Source organism: Rhamphochromis longiceps, linkage group LG8, assembly GCF_057381845.1.
Source record: "Rhamphochromis longiceps isolate RC_006_pf linkage group LG8, R_longiceps_female_GT1.1, whole genome shotgun sequence".
NCBI lineage: Eukaryota > Metazoa > Chordata > Actinopteri > Cichliformes > Cichlidae > Rhamphochromis > Rhamphochromis longiceps.
This window is the reverse complement of record NC_140564.1, coordinates 27,492,404-27,514,360: the sequence shown is the minus strand read 5'-3', so window position 1 is coordinate 27,514,360 and position 21,957 is coordinate 27,492,404. Positions and strand designations below refer to the sequence as shown.

At 39.2% G+C, this 21,957-nt stretch overlaps 2 protein-coding genes across 3 annotated transcripts; both read left to right on the top strand.

The window, feature by feature from the left end:
• The first annotated feature begins 4,420 nt into the window (after positions 1–4,420).
• Positions 4,421–13,172, top strand: LOC146663912 (uncharacterized). Of its 2 annotated transcripts, none has more exons than XM_085416859.1 (5): positions 4,421–4,541; positions 7,147–7,811; positions 11,039–11,239; positions 11,348–11,477; positions 11,589–13,172. In XM_085416859.1, the coding sequence occupies exons 2-5, from the start codon at positions 7,418–7,420 to the stop codon at positions 12,058–12,060; spliced, it is 1,197 nt and encodes a 398-aa protein (XP_085272985.1). In that variant the 5' UTR covers positions 4,421–4,541; positions 7,147–7,417; the 3' UTR covers positions 12,061–13,172. The 2 variants fall into 2 exon arrangements, with proteins under 2 accessions (XP_085272985.1, XP_085272986.1); XM_085416860.1 differs by lacking the exon at positions 4,421–4,541 and adding an exon at positions 4,561–5,561.
• A 1,215-nt stretch (positions 13,173–14,387) lies between these two features.
• On the top strand, positions 14,388–19,316 carry LOC146663911 (rap1 GTPase-GDP dissociation stimulator 1-A). The gene is made up of 5 exons (XM_085416861.1): positions 14,388–14,580; positions 16,916–17,023; positions 17,503–17,625; positions 17,839–17,964; positions 18,272–19,316. Exons 1-5 carry the CDS (start codon positions 14,487–14,489, stop codon positions 18,742–18,744), a joined length of 924 nt encoding a protein of 307 aa, XP_085272987.1. The 5' UTR covers positions 14,388–14,486; the 3' UTR covers positions 18,745–19,316.
• Positions 19,317–21,957: the final 2,641 nt, after the last annotated feature.

The following is a 21,957-nucleotide window of genomic DNA, read 5'->3' as shown; positions in this document are numbered from 1 at the left end:
GCTACATAGTAAAATATCAGCTCTGAAGTATAAACTCAATAACTTACTCTCAGATAAAATTTCCAGGGCTTTAAGCAGACCTATTTTGAATTTGGCGATAAGCCACATAAATTACTGGCCAGGCATCTAAGGAAGAGAGAAAGTGATAGGGCTATTCATGCAATCAGGTCAGACTCAGGGTTGTTGATTAATTCTTATAAGGATATTAACACTGCTTTTAGACAGTTTTATGAACAGTTATATACATCTCAGTGTAATGCACTTCCTGAAATTATGCAGGATTTTCTAAGCAAATGTAACTTGCCCACATTGGCACAAAAGGACAGGACACTTCTAGATGCAGATTTAACATGTCCAGAATTGATTAATATCATACGCTCCCTGAAAAACGGGAAGAGCCCAGGACCTGATGGTCTATGTAATGAGTTTTATAAAAAGTTTAGCAGTTTACTAACCCCATATTTGCTGAAAATGTTTAATATGGCCTTGAAAGATGGTGCACTCCCGCAGACTCTGAATGAAGCAACTGTGACTCTCATTCCAAAGAAAGGAAAGGACCCAGAATTGGTGAGTTCTAACTGACCAATCTCTTTATTGAACACAGATCAGAAAATACTGGCCAATTCTTTAGCCAGGAGACTTAGTTCTCACATAGGTAAACTGGTTCACCCAGATCAAACAGGGTTTATCCCAGCAAGACATGCATCTTATAACCTGAGACGTCTTTTTGACATTATTTATTCCTCTAGGGATCCAGATAAAGACCTAGTGATACTGAGCCTTGATGCAGAAAAGGCCTTTGACTGTGTCGAATGGTCATATCTATATGCAGTATTAAGTAAGTTCGGAGTTGGACCTAAATTTGTTTCCTGGATTCAATTGTTATATAGTAATCCGTGTGCCAGAATACTCACAAACAATACCCTTTCCGAACCAATTAAGCTATTTCGTGGCACAAGACAAGGATATGCGCTGAGCCCTTTATTGTTTGACCTCGCATTAGAGCTGTTGGCAGAAACAATTCAGAAACATAAAGAAATACATGGCTATAATACAGGATACACCTCTAATAAGATCTCACTGTATGCTGACGATATTCTGCTGTTTGTAACCAGACCATTAGACTCAATCCCTAAGGTGCTAGTAACAATAGATTTATTTAGCTCTTTTTCAGGTTACAAAGTAAATTGGGGGAAGAGCCAACTGATGCCAATTAAATGCAGTAATCTTGATTTACTAAATCGTCTTCCCTTTAGAATAACGTCAGAAAAATTTTCATATCTTGGAATTGAAGTTACTAAGTCATACAAGTCATTATATGAAGCCAATTTTGTGAGAATTCTGGATACATTTAAAAACGAGGTTGAATTTTGGAAATCACTCCCACTTTCCATGATAGGTAGGGTGAATGCGATCAAAATGATTTGTCTCCCCCAACTCCTATATCTGTTTCAAAAATATCCCTGTGTATCTAAATGCTACATTTTTTCAAAAATTGGATTCAGTCCTTCTCCCTTTTATCTGGAACTACAAGAGCCACAGGATAAAAAAAAGGCCCACCTTTGTAAAGAGAAAATACATGGTGGCCTAGCCTTACCAGATTTTAAAAATTACTACTTCGCAGCTAATATGCAATACATAGCTTATTGGCTACATGATACAGTTATAATGGGAAGTTGGTTGGACATGGAGCGAGAGGACTGTATGCCTCATTCTCTTGGTGCAATTGCATTGTCTCCTGTTCGTTTTAAAAATACATACTACAACTGTAATCCAGTTATTCACAATACAATTCAAATCTGGAGACAGATCGTGAAAGAGTATAGACTCAGAGCCTTCTCGCTTTTGACACCTATTACAGCTAATCCTGCATTCAGACCCTCAGTTTTAGATGGGACATTTGATCGCTGGAAGGAAATGGGGTTGCGAAATGTGGGACACCTGTATTTTCAGGGCTCTTTTGCTTCATTTCAACAGCTTAAGGAGAAGTACAATTTACTAGCCTGTGATTTTTTTTTAGATACCTTCAAATAAGGAGCTATGTAAGGTCCCAACTACAACAATTTGAGTTTGCAACTCCAGGTAAGCTTGACCAATGCCTGGCGGATTGTATAACAGAAAAGCATGCGGTTGCTTCTATATATGAGATATTACAGTCACTCCGGCAGAAGGATACAGGTAAAATAAAATCAGCTTGGGAAAAGAAATTAGGGTCAGAAATTCATAATGATATCTGGACTAAAGGGTAATGTTAATTCCTGCTCTATCAACGCCCGACATAGGTTAATTCAGTTTAAAATTTTGCACAGATTGCACTACTCGAAGACCAGATTACATCGAATATTTCCTGAAACGTCACCCATCTGTGATAAATGTCAATGTGCAGAAGCTGATCTGCTTCACAGTTTTTGGGCTTCAGTTTTTTTCTTTTTTTCCCCCAAACTTTTTGATGTGCAGTTAGACCCTGACCCCATTTTGATTCTTATTGGACTATCAGGACAATCTAAAAAACTTAAGAGCACACAGATCCCCCTCCTGGTCTATGGCCTGATGTGTGCAAACAGACTGATTCTCCTCCTATGGAAGGGAAAAGAATTGCCCTCCTTGAAAGCCTGGATTTCAGTATTGACAGATACTCTTCATCTGGAAAGGATCCGCTACATTATAAATGACAAACTGGAGGACTTCGATCAGATTTGGAGGCCGCTCATTGAGCACCTGGAAATTATGAACAAATGAGAGTTATTATGTGGACTTCACCATTGCTTAAAATAAGCTGATAGCACTCTGGGATAAGGGTAGGGAGGAGGGGTTTGGGTTTTTTTTTTTGTTTTTTTGACCACCCTTTTCGGTATGTTTTGTTTTTTCCTGTTTTTGTTGTTTGGGTTTGTTTTGTTTTTTGTTGCTATTGTTGTTGTTGTTCGCTTTGTTTTTCCTTTTTTTTTTTTTTTTTGATGCCAAAACTGTAAAAAGGAAGCAATGTCAGTCTATGGGACAATTTGTGATTGTTATTTGTGCTTCACAATAAAAATATTTAAAGAGGTCTCACTGTGATGGTGCTGAGGGTCAAGTGTTTCCTCTTTAGCTCGCTGTTGTGCTTAATCACTTGTGGTATCGTCGTGTCAGGAACATATCAAGCTCATAAATGCAAGACTGTGCTTATATTGCTTTGTTATCAGTGCAATGGCTCTGTAATGTTCTGTGCTTATTATGAACAGTGAACGGTTGGTGTTAACGAGCCTCACAGAAGATACATAAGAATCCAAGGGAAATTATGGATATGGGACAAAAGATTAGGAGACAATATTAAACCAATGCCGATGTTTAAAAACAAAAAAAAGAGTAATGGCCTGCAGTAAAAAGGTTTCAACATCAATGTTTTTCGTAGTGAGTTTGTTTCAACCTGACACACTGAAATTTAAGAAAAAAGAAAACTTAATCCTCTTGATCATTGTGCTCTTCAAACTACCTAAATAAATTTAACCGAAGTATCCAAAAAACAAAGCATGTGTTTTTGTTGTGCGTTTACTTTGCCTGCAAAGTCTGTAACACTCGTCTATCTTGTGTAATATTCACATATATCCAGTAGGGGGGGCGCGAAGGCCATGGTTGACCATTTAAATTGCAGTAAGGTATTTTTTTTTCTTGTGTAATCACGTTTTATTTTTATACTCCAGTGTTAATCCAGTCTTTGCATGTATCCCCTGGAAAATGCGGGCGACTTTAATTGATTTTGTATTTATAATTCCGTTTTTTAAAAAAAAAAAAGTATTATAATCTTTTTAAATTGGTAATATTATGTATACTTTACTTTTTTTATTGTTTTTTTCTCAGATGCTTATGTGTACCTTATAATTTCGCCATACCCTAAAACTGTAGCCATTACACACACACACACACACACACACACACACACACACACACACACACACACACACACACACACACAGTGTAACAACTGGAGAATATGTTTTTCACTGAGTCATGACCAACCAACACTATGCTGAAGGATGTGTCTCTATATTTGGACATTATTTAACCATCATATATTCATCTATGGTTCAACCTGTAATAAAACTGGGGGGAAATCCGCTAACTAACCTATTATACTGTCAAAACTTCTGCTTCCAGCTAAAAGCAGAGAACTGAATATATCGTCCAGATTAAAAGAAAGTAGATTATTATAAAAACTCCTGGTCTTCTATATTTTACTAAATAGTTTTGTGGTAGAATTACATTTTAAAAGAAGAAAACAGATACATCTTCATACATGTGTATTTGATCAAAGAAAAAAAGCGAGTCGGAAATACCGCCCCCTGTGGGCTACTGACTACATTCTTGCCCAATAATAACTCGCTTGTTGTGTGATTGATGTGTGAGTTGACCAATGAGAGAGGGGATTACGGCTCCTGGGCGGTAGTGGACACAGCTGATTTGCAACCCGCTGAAGAAACTGCAGAGAAGAAGGGAAAATGTCGCTGGCTTCGACGCGGACCGTTCTAGGATCAGTGTCCTTTTAGGAAAAACTAGAAGGCATTTCGGTGAGTGGGACTGCCGTCACTAGTTGCACCCAAGGTTAGGGCTTGTGAATTTGGTGTGTCCCGTCCAGAAACGCAAAGGTCCGCCTCAGTTTCGCCAGCTTTGTGTAACGTTTCAGGCTCGCCCCACAGAGAAACACAGTGGGAGCAAGGCAGCCATGATGAATGTTAGACACTTTAAATGCGGACGCGTTGATGAAATTGGCGTCTTTAGCTGGTAGCTTTAAAAGTCAGGCGCGGTTGCTACATCAAGTATCAGTTGTTTTTAACTTCTTCTAAACTTTATGTTACTTAAAAAAAAACTTGTTTGCACATCAACGCTGGCCATCCGTGCGAGTGGGCGCGAGACTCAAACTTATTCATCTCGATTGTTCCTGCCTTTCAAAGCTCTTATGAGTTTAATTGTTTTACGTAATCTTGGACAGAAACATATTAGCTCTTTGAGCTAAAATACGGATGTTTTAATTTGACTCCTCTCACAAAGCAGCCGAGCTGTGACCTCTAACTTGCACCATCACTTGGCTGCTGTAAGGTGACGTTGTAAGGTGTAGCTAGGGTTGCCAACCGTCCCTTAAAATACGGAATCGTCCCGTATTTAGAAACAAAAGTACACGTCCCGTATTGAGCTAATAAGGGACGCACTTTGTCCCGTAATACAGTGAGAATCAAAAGTAGTCTATAACTTTTAATGGAATTAACGCTTTGTTGGAAAACATAATTCCCAGCCCCTCTCCTGCTTTGTGACCAATGAGCTGACAGCACACTTATGACAATTCGAGTATGACAATTCAGATTACCGCTCATCTCATTGGTCGAGGAAAGGTCGCTTGCGGAGAAAATACCGGAAGACAACAGATGACCACAACAAGAAGCATGGCCAACAGGGGAACAAACGCCGACTCTGCGGTGCAAGTCTCGGATGACAGTACACCTAAAGCTGGGCAAACACTGTGCGATTTTTTTCAGTCACGTTATTCAGCTCCTGCTCAAACTGCACGATTGACTCGCAGGGGTTAGAAGTTGGTAGGTCACGATGCAGGGTCTCACACTATACCGCCCGATGCTCTGATGCGACCTGAGTGCTCACACTGTGCCTCCATAACATGAAGGTTATAACAGAAAATCTGTCGCTCGCTCTGTCTTTCACTCACACAGACACACACACCACCACCATCAACTTTGCTAAATTGCTAATGAAAAACATTGATCAGGCAGCTGTGATTGAGCAGCAGTGTAAATCCAACTATTTTCACGGTTGTTGTGGTCGTGATCATTTTGTGATGCCACATCGAAAAGGCTCGGATGAGCTTTCCAAAGTTCTACAAGTTGTGCCTCCATCGCTTGTGTCCAGATCACACGCTGCACAGCCGTGCTGCGCCGTCTTTTTCACCAACGTTTACGTTTGCGCGCGATCATCAATCGCTCGTGAGGGTGTCACCACAGGCGCTCAGCCTGTGGTGACACCCTCACGAGCGATTGATGATCGGGAGCTGGTCGTGAGGTGTTAATCACTTCTCGTTACTACACGACGCACGATGAAGGCCAAAATCGGTCCGATCACTCAAAAATCGGCTCAAAATGGGCCAAAAATCGCACAATCAACTTCAAGTCAAATGGTTAAAAAAATAATTTCACACACAAAAAAGAGCTAGAAAATTCACCACACTGGGAAGGGTGAAGACAACTGGGTCGCCCGGCCCTGGCCACGAGGTGTCCCTTATTTATTTTTCAGGGAGTTGGCAACCCTAGGTGTAGCACGTGCTGATGATGCAGTCCTTTCAGTTGCTAAACTGTACGTGAAGCCACAGGTCTGAGATTTTTTACATTTTGTTTATCCTTTAATAATTTATTTTCCACATCTTCCACACTCAAGTTGATGGTTGGACGTAGGAGAGCATTGTTTTTTCTCTTATTGTCTTTTTTCTCTGAATCGTCTCCTTGTGTCCCAGATCTCTAGATTGACATATATACTCATTAGCCTCTGTATTATTAGGTCTAGTACCGGGTTGGAGCCCCTTTTCTCTTCAGAGCTGCCTTTATACTTCAAGCAGTTGCTCAGGTGTACCTAATGTAGTGGCTGGTGACTGTATGTGCATCTATAGCACTTTGGAAGTGGTATTGTGATTTTTCCAGGGGCTCTAAAAATCTGATATTTTTATCACATTCAAAAATAACATAATCAGTATCACATGTAAGAAACTAAAACCAGGAAATTTGGAGGTCATTTGTATCTCCCGCACTCAGAATATTTCAATCATTAATCAATTTTCTAATACATGTCTTGAACAATTATTTGGCTTGATAGTTTTGATATAACCAGGTTATTTCCAACACTTTCCTAAAATACACTGACAAATGAAACTGTTTCTGTGAATCAGAAAAAAATTGGAAACATGTAAAAATGCAGTTCATTGAGTTGGTTTTTGTTTGTTTTATGACAATAGAAGTCTTCGTTTATTATGAACATTTCCTGCTTTTTGAATAATTCAAATGTCATTTGAATACATCTCACCTGTACATTTAACTCTGTGGACTGCAGCAAATGTACGTTATCCTATTTACTGACAGACTAATATGTCCTAATTTATCTTTGTCTTCTTGTCTACAGAATGGCATTTCTGCTGTATTGTTGCCATGAGTGAATAAAAGTGTCACACAGCAGGACAAAACAAGGGAAAAGTAAAAGTTTAGGTTTTACCTGAACGATAAGGGAGTCAGCTGGCATATGTTCCTGTTTTGTGAGATCAGCTTTAACTATAACCATTTAAGCCCATAAGAGTATACTGTAACACTACATGGGCCTCTAGGGCAATCTGAACTGATAATTAAAGCCTCTTCTCCTTCTGCTGCAGTTAGCAAGGTAATATTTCAACAAAGACATGGACCCATCTGCCCGAATGGTGAGCCTGGATAACCAGGGGAACATGGTTTTCACAGTTGTAAAGCCAGTTATGGGCATATTTCAGGTGTCTTCAGAGCAAAATGGCAGTGCTCCACAAGGGAGCATGGGTCTACAGGGTTTAGCTGAAAGCACATTAGTCCTCCCTCAGGCACAAGGTCAGCCTCCACTAGACCAGAACCAGATGGAAATGAACACCATACAGCCTCATATTCAGCCTCTGATGCAGGTTTCTGCCCCAGTCCAGACTGAGAATTTACCTGCGAATCAGGATCTCCCACAAAGCTCAAGCGAAAATACAGAGTCCGCTAGCCAGATCGCATTTGCTGAGGTTTCATCACTCCTGGATCCCAACATGAAAGGATCAAAAGCTCGTAAGTAGCCAGTTGTTTGAAATCACACTATCTGAATGTTTTTCAATCTTATGGCTCCAAGTAAAATACAATGAAGTGAAAATTTTGCAAAGTAACGTAAAAAGAAAGTACACTATCTGTCAGTTTTAGGTTTTGCATATCAGAACATTAAGTCCTTACCAGTTCTTAAAACAATGTAAATAATACAAATGAAAGATTGTGTTAAGTGTTAACAAAAACTAAAACAAAATACTGAAGCAGTGAAAAACTAAGTATACCCTATGATTCAGTAGCTTATAGAGCTACATTTAGCAGCAATAATTTGAAATAGTTGTTTACTGTGTGACTTTCAGCCTCTGGTATCATTATGGAGGACTTCTGACTAGGGGTGGGCAGCAGAAAAGGTAGAAACGATATAAATTTGGCCAACGGTAGAGATTTTGACTATACCCCTCTACCGTGATAGCGCATGTTGATGGTGTCATTGAGCTGCGCCTGTTTTGGTCGAAAGCATTGCAGCGACTGCAAACAACATCATCTGCAAATTACTGCGCTTCCTCCACTTCCCTACCATTGATTCATTAATGCTGAATTCTCTCGCAGCTGCTCTATTCCCATGTTGTTGCAGTATATTAATAACTAACCTCGTATTGTGGATGGATTATCTCAGTTGTTCTCCTGACTGAAGTTTGGTCTGTTTATAGCATCCTGCTATGCAATTGCATTTGTCCCCAACCACCCTCACGTTAACTTTTATCGAGTGGAAAAAGGTTAGCGTTCATTCTTCAGCTTTACTGTGCTAATGTTATGTTAATTAGGGCTGCCACGATTAGTCGACTAGTCACGATTACGTCGACTATTAAAATCGTTGACGACTGATTTAATAGTCGACGCGTCGTTTGAAGCTTTGTAAGATCCCAAAAGACGCAGGTAGTAGGATTTAAGAGTGCAATAACGGACTGAAACAGAAGATGGCAGCACTGCATGTACAAGGATGCCAGCTGCCGTTAAACCCCGAAGAAGAAGTAGCTCTGTCCCAGAATTCATAGCGCGGCCCCGCTCAGTTTCCAACAATGGCGGCAGCTAGTTTTAATATTACTCTTATTATTCTTTCTGGGTCACAAAATAAACGTTTAACATTTTCAGGTGAGAATGTAACTGCGTAAACCTCAAATATCTGCTCAGTTTATCAAGACACCACATATTTTCAAAAGCGCTCCGACGTTTTCGGAGACGTCTGTTACCCACTAGCTCGATAGCTAGCTGGGGGCAAGGCTCACTAGAGCCGGTGAGAACACCGGACTCCTGGCAAATCGTTTTCAAACCCACCGCCGTCTTTCGCTACTCAGGTTTAACATGAATAAGTCACTTAGATAATTTAAAAATGTTATTGTTTGGCTTTTTTTAGTATTTTATTTGTTCCTGAGTAAATCGGTTTGGCTGAAATTAAAGTTATAGTTTTTACACAGCTGAATAAACATCAAGCAGACAGCTGATTATCAGAAGTGTGAGATGCTCGAGAATATACTCCGGTGTCCTGTTATATTTTAGATAGCAAGAAGTTATTAAACTTCACTGAAACAATCTGTAAATTTCATTAAAATTTAATAAACTATCATCTTGTCTTTATTTTTAGTTAGCACAGACCTTAAACACTTAAAGCTGTAAGCTAATGATAGTTATATAAAAGCAGATACTGCTGGTGCAATAAGCTGTACGCTCTACGTCCAATGGATGCATGATCTGATTAGTCGACTAATCGCAAAAATAATCTGAATAGTCGACTATCAAAATAATAGTTTGTGGCAGCCCTAATGCTAACGTAGCTGTTTTGCTAGCGATCACGTAGGACATCATTATATATCAGCTAGTCTGATTTCAGTAACCCTACAAAAGTCACTGCTGTTTACTTTTTTGTCTTCATTTATGTTGGAAGTGATAGCAGAGCTATATGTTTTAATTTTTTCATTAATCTCTCAGTCAGAACATGCTATATCATGTTTAGGTGGAAACTAGCGAGCTAACTTCCTGCTAACTTCTCACTCCGTTGAATTTAAAACATTCTGTTTTCATGGATGCCTGGATGTTAAACTTAATTGTTACACCTGATAAAGCAGCAACGCTGATCATTTTATTAAAGATGAAAGAATTTAGACAGTTTTTAACTCTCAGTGATGCCGCAGTTTTCGTTTGCCTATTTTGGACCCAGATTACTCCGCAATGCTCCTGACTTCGGCAGCCGTAATGCTCTGGCAATCCATCAAGCGGTACGCCTTCATAGCTTACCAAAGTCGTACTAAAACATTTTTGACAGATTTCTGCACGCCGCGTACAACATAAAATTGGTTCGAGGTCAGTAAGCACAACCAGAATTCATACATAAGGCACAATGTCAATTTTTGAGAAAATTAAAGGATTTTAAGTGTGCCTTATAGTGTGTAAAATACGTTATACAGAAGAAAAGAATATATCGCGATATATATCGTTACCGCACATGCTTCAAATTATACCGCGATATGGATTTTAAGCCATATCGCCCAGCCCTACTTCTGACCTATCCTTCTTTACAACTTTGCTTAGTTGACTAAAGTCTGCAGGTCATTGTTTATGCACAGCTCTCTTAAGGTTCACACCATTTTAGTTTGGTTAAGGTCTAAGGACTTTGGGCCATTCTATAGATTCGCCCCTGTGCTTGGGCCTTGGCTGCTTTGCAGATAACCTCGCCTCTGACTTTATGGTTGACTCTGTGATTGCTCAGTTTAAAAATGGCCTTGTAACCCTTTCCATGGACATTAACAATTGCTTCTCTAAGACCGTTGCTGAGGTCTTTCCTTCTTAGCATTGTGTTACCGTGCACCTGAATGCTCCAGACCATCAAACTCCCAAAACATCTGCTTTTATACAGGTGCTCACACTTAATAATGGTCAGGTTTAATAATATTTATACTGTTAATTCCCAGAAAAAAACTAAGAGTTTGCTTATTTTTTAAGACACTCTAAGGATCAGAGCATTTTTCCTATATCCTGATATGTAAAACTTTAGAGATCAAAGAGGCTGTGCTTTCTATTTGCCACAACTCCCTGAAGTCATTTATTCAGCAAATGTATAATGTTTCCTTGATTCTAGCCCTTACAGTTTAAAATGTTAGATTTTAAAAAATAATTTCCCTGTTCAGATTTGATCAGATGCTGTTTCATTCTAATCCTGCTGTGCTGATTTATGTCCCTCTGTTTTGCTCTAATTTCAGGGAAATATCTCATCTCATATGATGAAATTAAAAGGCGTCTGCAGGCTCCAGAAAAGATGTCCCTGCGGTCTTTGGCAGCGTACACTCGGGTCAGCAGAGGACCAGCCAGCAAGAAAACACTCCTGGAGTCACTTAATGTACTCGGCCTCACGCCAAGCACAACTACCTCTGTATCCTCGTCCTTCTCCAAACTCACTGAAGGTTAGAGGTGTGTGTGTGTGTGGGGTGGCGTGTGTGTGTAAAGCCATGTTTGGAATTGATAATGAGTTTGAAAGACTCGGCTGCTTATTTGGTTAATTTATTTTTTAGGTGACACCAGAGCTCTGTGTGACGATATGAAGGATTTTGCCCATGACTACATTGACTATGGCAACATGGCAAAGCAGCTTATCCCAGAGACAAATACAGTTCAACACTGGTCCAAAATTATTGAAACAAAGTATGTCTTTCATTACTGTGGGTCCTGTATAACATGGTTACTGTGCTTGTGAAAATAAAACATCATAATTAAGCGACCAGTTTACATTAACACTTTCCCTTTTTCTCCTAGGAACCATCTTGAGGATATGAGAAAGTGTTTTAGGGACCCAGTCAACAGTGGTGCATTCGACAACGTCACTCATGGCCTCGGTCTTGGAATGCTTGATGTTGCACTGGACATGATTATTATGGTAATTGAACAGCAGATTCGCATCCTGTCTGGTGTCGCAGCATCTGACCCGGCCGACTCAGGTCCACAAATGCGCCGTGTCCGCAGACGCCACCGCAAAACTCGCTCGATGGACAATGAGAAGCTTCATAAGGTGTCTGGAGGGGAAAAAGAACAAGGAAAGCTCATTTCAAAAGCCAAAGGTCGAATCAGAGCCAAGAAGAAGATCAGACAGGAAACTGTAGCTTCTGGACCTGTGGAGACCCAGGCAGAGCCGTGCAAGCCAGATGGTGTGGAGAGTAATGTCCTCACTCTGGTGTCTGTAGGTTACGAGACTGTATCCAGCGGCCTCGGTTCAGTTGGACCCGTTTGATACTTGCTCACATGATAAGTATAAAGACCCAGTCATAGTGCTGTTCAAACTGATTCTCAGCGATCGGACAGAGGTCGGGGTAAATTAAGCTCCCCACTGTAATGAGCGCAAAATCATCACAACATGTTACATATTGGTGTCAGGCTTTAAGGAGCTATTCACTTTCTTCTAGAAAGTTGTAATATGTAGTCAGAGCCACAGCTGGTTAACCTACCTTATCAGTAAGGCTGGAAATACACACAGGCTTGATGGCTTTTTTTTAATATGTATTTCTTTTCAAAGGTGCATATTTAACATGCCCAAAGTTTAAAATAAAGAGGTCAGCATATTTACAAGTAAAGCTCAGGCTTCAGCCACTCTAAAGCACTGAATATTTTGCGCCCACCTTCTGTTAAAACCTTGTTTGCAAAGAGCAGAAACTCAAGACAAAGGTAGGATAGCTGTGAATTCTTTAAGGCTGTTGTAGTAGTCATGAAATAAGAAATACTGTAGCTGAAAATGGGCACAATAGGATTTAACAACCCCCTCTATTATTTGTTCAATCCATACACAAAAACAAGTGTGACAAGACAAAGTTTTCATGGCACTCTGTGCAATAGTTTGTTTTTGTTGTTTTTTTTGTTTTGTTTTTTATTAAAGCAAAGTAAATGAAATATGGCTTTAACCTTATGTTTTGTTTCATTTGGATGGACTTTTTTAAAACAGTTTCCACTTTCTGTGCTAAGTTAGGCAATCTGGTGAAACTGCTGCATGTTTACTGTGTACCTGATACAGCTGTGGTGTCAGTCATGTCATCTCAGCCTTTGCAAGAAAGCCAATAAGTGCATTTTCCAAAATCTCCAGATATCTTTTTAAATTGATCATTTGCTGCTTCAGTAACAGGTTTTGTTTCTTGGTATCAGTTAGAATCCAATCATACATTATTTTTTCAGTCAACAGAACATCTGGTACATGGATAATATCAAATGTAGATTATATTTTTTTGGCTTGTGGTACATTGTCTCCTGTTTTAATGTTGTATTTATTCCTTAGATTTTCACGTCTGTACTAGAATACTGGAAATAGAGGTTTTTACTTGAGTTGAGTAAAACAGGATGATCTAGTTTTAAGAATTGTCTTCTGTTGTTCTTTTTGTTATGGAGCAGGAGCTGACAGAGGCTTTAAATACCCCTATCAGCTGCAATATTAAAGTTCATCTGGGAAACCTAGAGTGTTGTCACCCTACCTGTTTAAACAGCCTTGCTGTCTGAACCCACCCCCTCACTGCTATGGCAGTTGCATTTGATGATGGGTAAGCGGGTTAATGCCTACCACTGCTGAAAAAACTGCTCAGGAAAATATCAAAGAGCCAAAGCAACCAACTCAGATTGGGGTGGCACCACCCTACATCCCAAAATACCTGCAACCAATGGTGCCAGACACTAATGGAGACCCCACTGCTTGAGCTGATTTGGTTGTACATGGGAGGATATAAATCTAGTTTAAAATAATCAGTTAATAGAGAAGAATTGGAGTGCCAGAGTTGGATTAAAGATTGAAAACAAAATTATAACCACCAGCTTAACATTTTTGTAGGTCCCCATTTTGAGGCTATTTCAACTCTGACCTATTTCGTGTCCCATCCAGTGGTGTCTGGCACCGGAGGGCAGGGGAGGGTTCACCCTGCATAGATGCAGTTTGTTGTACTCTTCACCCTGTTCCTTGAAATCCAGAAAAGCAGTTTTTGCAAATTGGCAGAGTGCACTGTCTGCAGCAACATTTAGAAAAGCTGTACTAGCCAAAGTCAAACCCACATAAATACTCAAACCTCTCAAAAGAATCTTGTTTTATAAGCAGATGAATAACTGCTTTTCAGTGCGTTTCACCTGTTGTTGTAATAAACTCATCAGATTCAATTCTAATCCAAACTGACACAATGGGGAAAAATTACGCCTAATAATAAGGTTGTATACAAGAACAGATGTCCATATGTCTGTGCTGTTTTGACTTGGATTTTTATAGAAGGTGAAAGGCATTACGGGAGTATAGAAATACACTCAGCAGAGTCAGCCAAGTGCTAATACCTTAACAGTGCACACGCACACACATCCACAAGTGGTGAGTGGAAGAGAGAACAGCTTTAGTGAGGATTTGCTCTGTATTAACCCTGACAGGGAACACAGAGTCAGCTGGAGCACAAGGAAGCCAGAGTAGATAGACCTGTAGGAAAATAGAGGGAAAAAAGCAACAGTGCAGGGAGGTATGAAATACACTGTCGTCAAAAGGATGTGTAAGTTGAAATAGGGGGTCCTCCAAGCAGCAGCTAATGACTCGAAAATACGGCACTAAAAGAAAAAAGACGACAGCTTTTAAAAAGTGCTGTGCATTTTGAAACATGTCGATCTAAGATAGGTACGACTGGTCCAGAGACGGCAGCACGGAGCACAATGGGGCACCCCAATGTGCCCCTCTCACACAAACACATGCATTCCCAGAGGGACAAAAACAGATCCAGTCGACTGCAACCTTACACACCAAATGGTGAGTAGAAGAGTGGCATGACTGAATATGTTACACTGTAAAGAAAATTGTTAGAAGTCACAGATCGTAGATATTGGCTTTTGATGTTGTTGTGATTGCAACACTAACAATAGGGAATAGCACCTGCATGGTGGTGGTTGTTGTTTTTGTGCTTCACATAAAACTGTCTGCACTTAGGTAGATGTTAGCTGTCTTGTTTGAAATAAATTTTTTTGTATTTATAACTAAGATAAGATTCAAACCAACAAGCTCTCCTGTAGTTTCTATGAATTTGTAAAGGGCCATTCCAATTTTCATAAAACAATTTTTAACTGGCAATGCTATGTTCAGCCTGTTCTTCAACATGTGTTTTCATCAGTCCAACCAGTCTTTGTTGTTAATTCCTGTGCAATGTGACAGTTGCACAACCCTCAAGTCTGAGCTTCATAGTGCACAACCATGAACAACAATGGCATCGATTTGTTTCCATTTACATCACTGCTGTGTGGTAATACAGTTTATATGCATGATAACTTCACTCCATTACGTCTTCACTTAAATGGATTTCACGGTGAGAACAAAGCTGAAATGTGTCTGATCACAGTTATGTTACAAGAGCAACACTCTAACCGAAGCTTTATACTTGGTGAATGATCATCTTTTCTGTACAAACAATGTTTTTTGTATCCAAACATGAACTGATAGCCACAGCAGAAGAGAGTGTAAATCAGATTTGATTAGTTAGCAGTGAGGTGTGCCAAGCTTCTACTGCAGCACTGTTTCGTTAACTCTGTTTTTTCTGCTTTGCACAAGTATATGCAGGCTATATACCGATACTAGTGTATATATACACACAACAAAACCTTTAATGCAAGTTCAGCAGGTCGTGCAGTTGGATATTAGTATTCTACAAATTTGACTGTTGTCTAGTAAATTCAACTAACTTCAAATCCAAATTGTTTGGCTATAACCGGTAAGGATGGCAGACCTCTTCTTATGAAAGATTTATATTATATTATTGAATATCTTCTTGTGATTAGTAAGCTTTGATGCTGATCCTCAGTAGTTGTCCAGACATCCTTTTACATACAGTTTTACAAAAACACAGTAACACTTTTGACATTGTATATATGAGAGCTTACAAAACTGACCCTAATTCTCTGAATTTTATATATAATACATCCTACTTATTAATACTTGGCTTACCTTTTTTTTTAAACATCATTTTTATGTCTTTTTTGTATCTAGGGAAAATGTTTTATGCTTTTTTAACTTTGCACTGTCTTTGTTGGTCTAACTAGAATCCTGTACATCTGGTACAAACCTGACCCTAACCTTCTCCAATCACAGTCCCACAACTTTCCATCTAGCTCTAACTTTTAAATTGTCCATCTTTGTAGTTTAGCATCCAAAATCTCACCTACGTGTATTGCTTGCTATCAAATATCACCATGCAGACACTGCTTGTTCAGAGTTAATCGTTGTGTTTGATTTATTTAAGTCTGGGATATCAAACTTAGGGTCCACCAAATGGTCCAGTCTGGCCTATTGGATAACTCTGTAAAAATATAGAAATTTTAAAGAAGAAGAGCATAAACTGTATTTTCATTTATTTTACTTTTTATTTTACATTTATTTTGTCTTCTAACTGACAAAGACCGTAAGTAAGAGTAAGTAACAGATAAACCATTACTTTAGAAAAATAAAAGCTTTTTTATTATTACTACTCGCCCAGTGAGTCTTGTTGATGGATTTAAAAAACATTTACTACAGCAGCATTTCTTTATAACGCAGAAAAGCTGAGACATATTGTTAAATTGTCCTTTTTTTGTCTATAGACTTCTAAGTAAAGAAAGACAGAACCAATTGGAGGAATTCTTTAGGTCATTACTGTAGGCAGTGGTTTCACTGGTCTGCCCCTTGATGTAAAATGAGTTTGACGCTCCTGCTTTAAGCTAATCCTTGGCTTTCTCTTTCTGTGTAACAGCATTAACAAACAGAATGCTAATAAACAGTAAACAGTATAACTGCTAAACATGTGACTCAAAGCAGCACCGGGCACAAGTTTAGCTTCAAAGAGCTTTTCTCATAGGATGACATGGTTCAGCATGTACTTAAAAAAATGCTGATCAGTTGAATGTAAACAAGAAAGAAGCTGACATCTAGATTTCGTGTGTGGAGGTTTTACACGAGGAGCACCTTTTTCATGTTCTTATATTTACTGTTCAAAGTGCAGTAAAACATTATTTCTCTCGTGCTTTGTTTCATGCCCTGCCCAGCTCTTTGTAACATTCATATTTCTTATGCCATCCTTTTATAATTCTTAATATTTCCATTTTCCTGATTGCCCCTGCAGACAACTTAAACAATGCCTTAGGCGCTATCAGAGTCCTCGGTGTGGAGCTCATTGAAGATGAGCTTAAACCCCATTTGAACACAGTGATGGCCAGCATTAAGGAGAAGAGTAAGTTCCTTTAGGTATAACACTATGCAAAGCAATATAAAATATTTGATGCCTTTTGTTTGTTGTTTGTGTGTGATGTAAATCTAATGAGGGGTTAATGTCACAGGTGCATGCAATGTATACGAACATGTAGGAATATTTAACAGCACCTATATCATAGGCCGCAAAACCACACTGATAAGAAATGGCCCCATGAAGCGAGATGTGCAAGGTAGTTGTAAGCACTAAGAAGAGGTTAAGCTATATTTGTGTCTCCCAGCAAGTCAACAATAGGATAAGAAGGCGGCAGAGGGAATTAAGCGTCAGAGAGGTCACGCAAAAAAACAGATTACAAGATTCAGTTCAGGTAACTTGACATATAGTCTATGCAGTCTCTTAAGAGACAAACTCTTCTAAGGCTATATAAAGGGAATCCAACAAGTGTTGGTAGTGTCAAAAATATTAATTATTTTTAAATATGCAATTCCACTTGTGTCCAGAGAAAGGTGCTGCTGAGCAGGTGGTGATCAGTGGGATCTTGCCAATCCTTGCTCTGAGCCTGAGAAGCAGAGGGCCTCTGAGTGTGCTGACTGCAAAACTAGTGGCTGAACTTGCCAGGGAATGTAAGTAATCAATGCTTATATTGTTCTTTATCTATGTACAGTTTATTATTTAATACAAATAAAGTATAATGTTAATCTATAGGTTTGCTGGTGAACCCGAAAGCTTTCTCTCTCTGTTGCTTCAAGTGTTATTAGTCTAGTACAAAGTCTTCTTTCTTTACTGTATATTATTTATCAATACACTTTATCAAGGTTTCTTCTTCTTCCCATCAGCTGTGATTCGTAAAGGTTTTGGTGACACGGGCTTGGTTGCGGCTTTGTTGTCGGTCCTGACCAGTTCAGACCAAGAATTGCTTTTCCACGCAGCGAGGGCCGTCTCACGCATGTCTTATGATAGCGGTAAGTTAACACAGTCTGAAGCTTCTATCAAATTCAACACTGCATTTTACATTTGCTTTATGCTATATATCAAATGTCCTGGATTTATTTATTTTTTAGTTAAACAGTACTGAAATAGAAAATACAATCTTATTCATTCTCTTTATGGAAAATAGAAAGCAGCCAACAGGGTTTCTGCTAAATGTTTGACTTACAAAAAATCTGTCAATGTGAGGAAATTTGTTTAAAACAAGTCCCATGTAAAAGTAAATAAATAAAGTTGGCTCAATAAATTGATTTAATATTCAGTGCTCACTTTCCCCTTCAGCTAAGCTGCAGCAACTATTACTACGCCAAGGTGCGGTGCCTCGTCTTGTTGCCATCCTGCTCCAGTTTCCTGATAAGGAGGCCCTGGGGGATGTGTGCCTTCAGGCCCTCTGTAACATCAGTGGAATGGGATTAGCAGAGGAGGCCGGAAGGGTGTGGGAGAGAGGAGCGTCTGTGAGGCCGGGGGAGTCTGTGTTTCACGGCGTTTCTCCTCACACCTGTGGTTTTGACTCTTCTGTGACTCTGGTGCGTGTGTCTCAGTGGGGGCCGGGTCAGTACGCAGTCAGCATCGAGATTTTCCAGCGCTGCTCGTCCTCTTTCTGGAACCTTCATGGGAACAAACGGACTGCTCACTGGTCCCCCTTTTCCAGCTTTGGAAGCTGCTCAAATTTGTACAAGCTGCTCAAGTTCTCTACAAGGAATATTCCACGGACAAAAAGTCTGAAAACCCGTGTGTTCCACACTTTCCTCTGAAATCTGGAAATACACAAATGTCTCTGGGCTCTTCCCGTTTACTTTAATCAGAATTTTTTGATTTCTTCTTCTTGTTTGCATCTACTTTGTAAGGTTCAATCAAGGAACTATTTATTTATGTGTATTTTCAGAAATGCTAACTTTTGCAACTACATGCGTCACGACACGGATTAGGCAATTCTGCTGTTTTAGTGTCACACTGTGCTGTTTAAATTTGGGCAATAAGTGAATCAAGGATTAGAATAAATAAATCACGTTACATCTAAAACTTTCTATAGTGATGCTCTTCATGTTGAATCATTTCACAAGTGCTTGAAATAATTGTGAATTCCTATTCAAAGGCAGCAATACTGAGAATGTTGTTTTCCTATGTGTTATCGCTAATTCAACTTTGTGCTAAATCTTTGAACGTTTGGATATCTTTGGGAAGCTTTAAATAATAAAATAATTTCAAATTATGTGTGTAAGTGTCTGTACTGAAGTCAAACTTCACAATTAGTTTTGTTAAAGTAATTTTCAAGCATGAATAACGAACGTTCAGAAACATTGTTAGCAAATTTTTAAGATTGTGCAAATTGAGATAATAACAGACCATTTTTCATTTAAATATATAAACTGGGTTTCTTTCTCTTTTTTTCTTACAAATGTACACTCACTGGCCCTTTTATTATTTATAGCTTGCTATTACTGGGTTGGACCTCTTGTTGCCTTCACAAATGCTTTAATTCTTCATGGCACAGATTCAACATGGTGCTGGGTCCGTATCAACACGATCATGCGCTTCCTGCAGATTTGTCAGCTTCACATCCATTGTGTACAACAATACTCAGTTGGTTCCAAATACATGCAGTGAAAATATTTACCACACCATTATAACATCTGAACTGCCAAAGCAGGGTAAGATGGATCCGTGCTTTTATGTTACTGACACATTCTGACCTTACGATTAAATGTCGTAGCACAAATTGAGTCCTCATTCCTACTCTTTAATTTTGGTGAGTTTATAGTCTCAGTTTCATGTTAGCTGTGACACCTGATTTGGTCTTCTGCTGCTCAAGCCCATCTGCTTCAGAGCTGTGCTTTCAGTCATACTCTTCTGCACAAATTGGTTGCAATGAGTGGTTATTTGAGTTAATATCGCCCTTCTATCAGCTTCTATAAGCTGGCCACAATCTCGCACTCTTCTGACCTCTTATCAGCAAGAGAATTGGTGCTCACTTGATGTTTCATCTTTTCAGACTATTCTCTGTAAACCCTAGCGCCAGAAAATCCCAGTAGACCTGCAGTTTCTGAAGTATGCGGGAGAGTGTGTCTTGTGCCAACAACCACACCATGTTCAAAGTCACTTAAATACACTTTCTTCCCCATTCGTGCGTCCTGGTCATGTTTCTTGTAAGTACGATGATATGTCTAACACCTGCATATTTATGCTTTCTTTTTTTTCCCTCACCCACTCTGCCATGTGTTCATTGTTTCAACGTTATTCAGGATTTCCTGAACCATATCACCTACCCTGTATTTTCACCCTTTTAGCTTCAAACTACAGGGACACTATATCTGCTCCTGGACTATTAATATATTTTAAGCAGCTTTTAAAGTTCAGGGGAAATGTCTGGGAAAGCCACTACCACACTGAAACAGCGATGAGCAGCCTCTCAGAAACAGTGTGATTACTAGAGCTTAACACTAGATGGCAGACATGTGCTTTGGAGTTACCTGTATAGTATTCATATAGTCTAAATATAGAATAAATTTAAAGGCAGTTTATGACTTTGAACATAAGCCTTCACACATGGATTGAATTTAATAATGACAAGCCGCTTGACTGCACACCTCACCAGGTATGCAAAGATATTTACATAGATTCAATTAGTCTGCCTTGCTTTGCAGATATGAAAGCAGTTTGGGACAGTACCTAAGTTAAACTAAATGCTTATCCCTTGCCTGCACATTTGTTAACTAGAAATGCCAACACAAGGATAGACACAAGTGTAGTCAAGTGTATCTTGCTTCTCGATCTTTCTCCCATTTCTCTTCTTATAATTACCTCTCTTATTGGTTTCATCCCGCCTGAGGCGTTCTAACGCAGGGGCACGTCCTCTAATCAATCCTAACTTTATTACTCTGGGAACCACTTAAATATTTGATGTGAGATGAGATGAGCCTTGGAATTATTTACAGGTAGACAAGAGTTGCACATACCTGTTACTAACGACTGTCTTGATCGCCCTCTGGTGAAAAACGCTTAGCTGACGTCTTGTTTAGGGGAATGAAATGGATATTTACGTAAAAACACAGGATAACAGACAGGCTACCATTTATGAATTCTCATTACTTAGGATAATTACCTCATGATTGCCTGTCTAAATCTAAAGACACTTGGTCAAGTTATGTCTGATGAATAGTTTTAACTAGGTTAAAAGGATTTCATTTAAAGCAGCAGACTACCTTCTTTACTTGGTGAAATCTGTCAGCGTGTTGTTTTTGTGGCTTTCAGCCAAAAGCATTCTGCACACTGCAACACAACAAATTGGTTTAAAAAAAATAATAATGGCAATCTTTTTGGCTAGAGGACACTTGTAAAAACTTTCAAACAGTAGAAGGTTTTGTAAACAACCCTCTAGCTTTTTTTAAAGCTCGCTGAGCAGGCTATATATTTTTTTTAAAAATTAGATTAGATGTAAAGATTTGGGGTTAATTAGCAACCAGCATCAAAGTAAGGGCCCAACAAAAGCTGTGGATTGCAAGTTAATTCATCTCTGTAAAAAGATCTCCTAAGAAAAATGCAGGACCCAGTGAAACATCTGTGGTAATTCTAGCTGTTAGCTACAGTGAAAGGTTCATGGACAGCCCTGCTTAGTTAGCATACAGTATGTCTTTAGTGGTTAGTTACTCTGTTTCCATATGCTTTATTAGCTAGTTTAGAAAGATGGCCTCAGAAAGAGACACATTTCCTTTTTTTGTGGTCTTTTTGACCAACTGTAACAAGCTATAGCTGGGAATACTGGCAGTTGTCAGAGAGAGCCCTGGTCCTTTGAATTCTTTGGATTATACGTGAACGAAGAAAGAAACAGATACCAGCAGGAGCCTGCTCATTCTTCTTGTTCTTTTTTGAGTGTGTTTAAAGTTCGCCTTAAATGCGTAGCTGGTGCTTTGCAGTCAGTGTCTAGCAGACAAACCTGTGTGCTTACAAAAAACTGGCAGGCAGTTGAG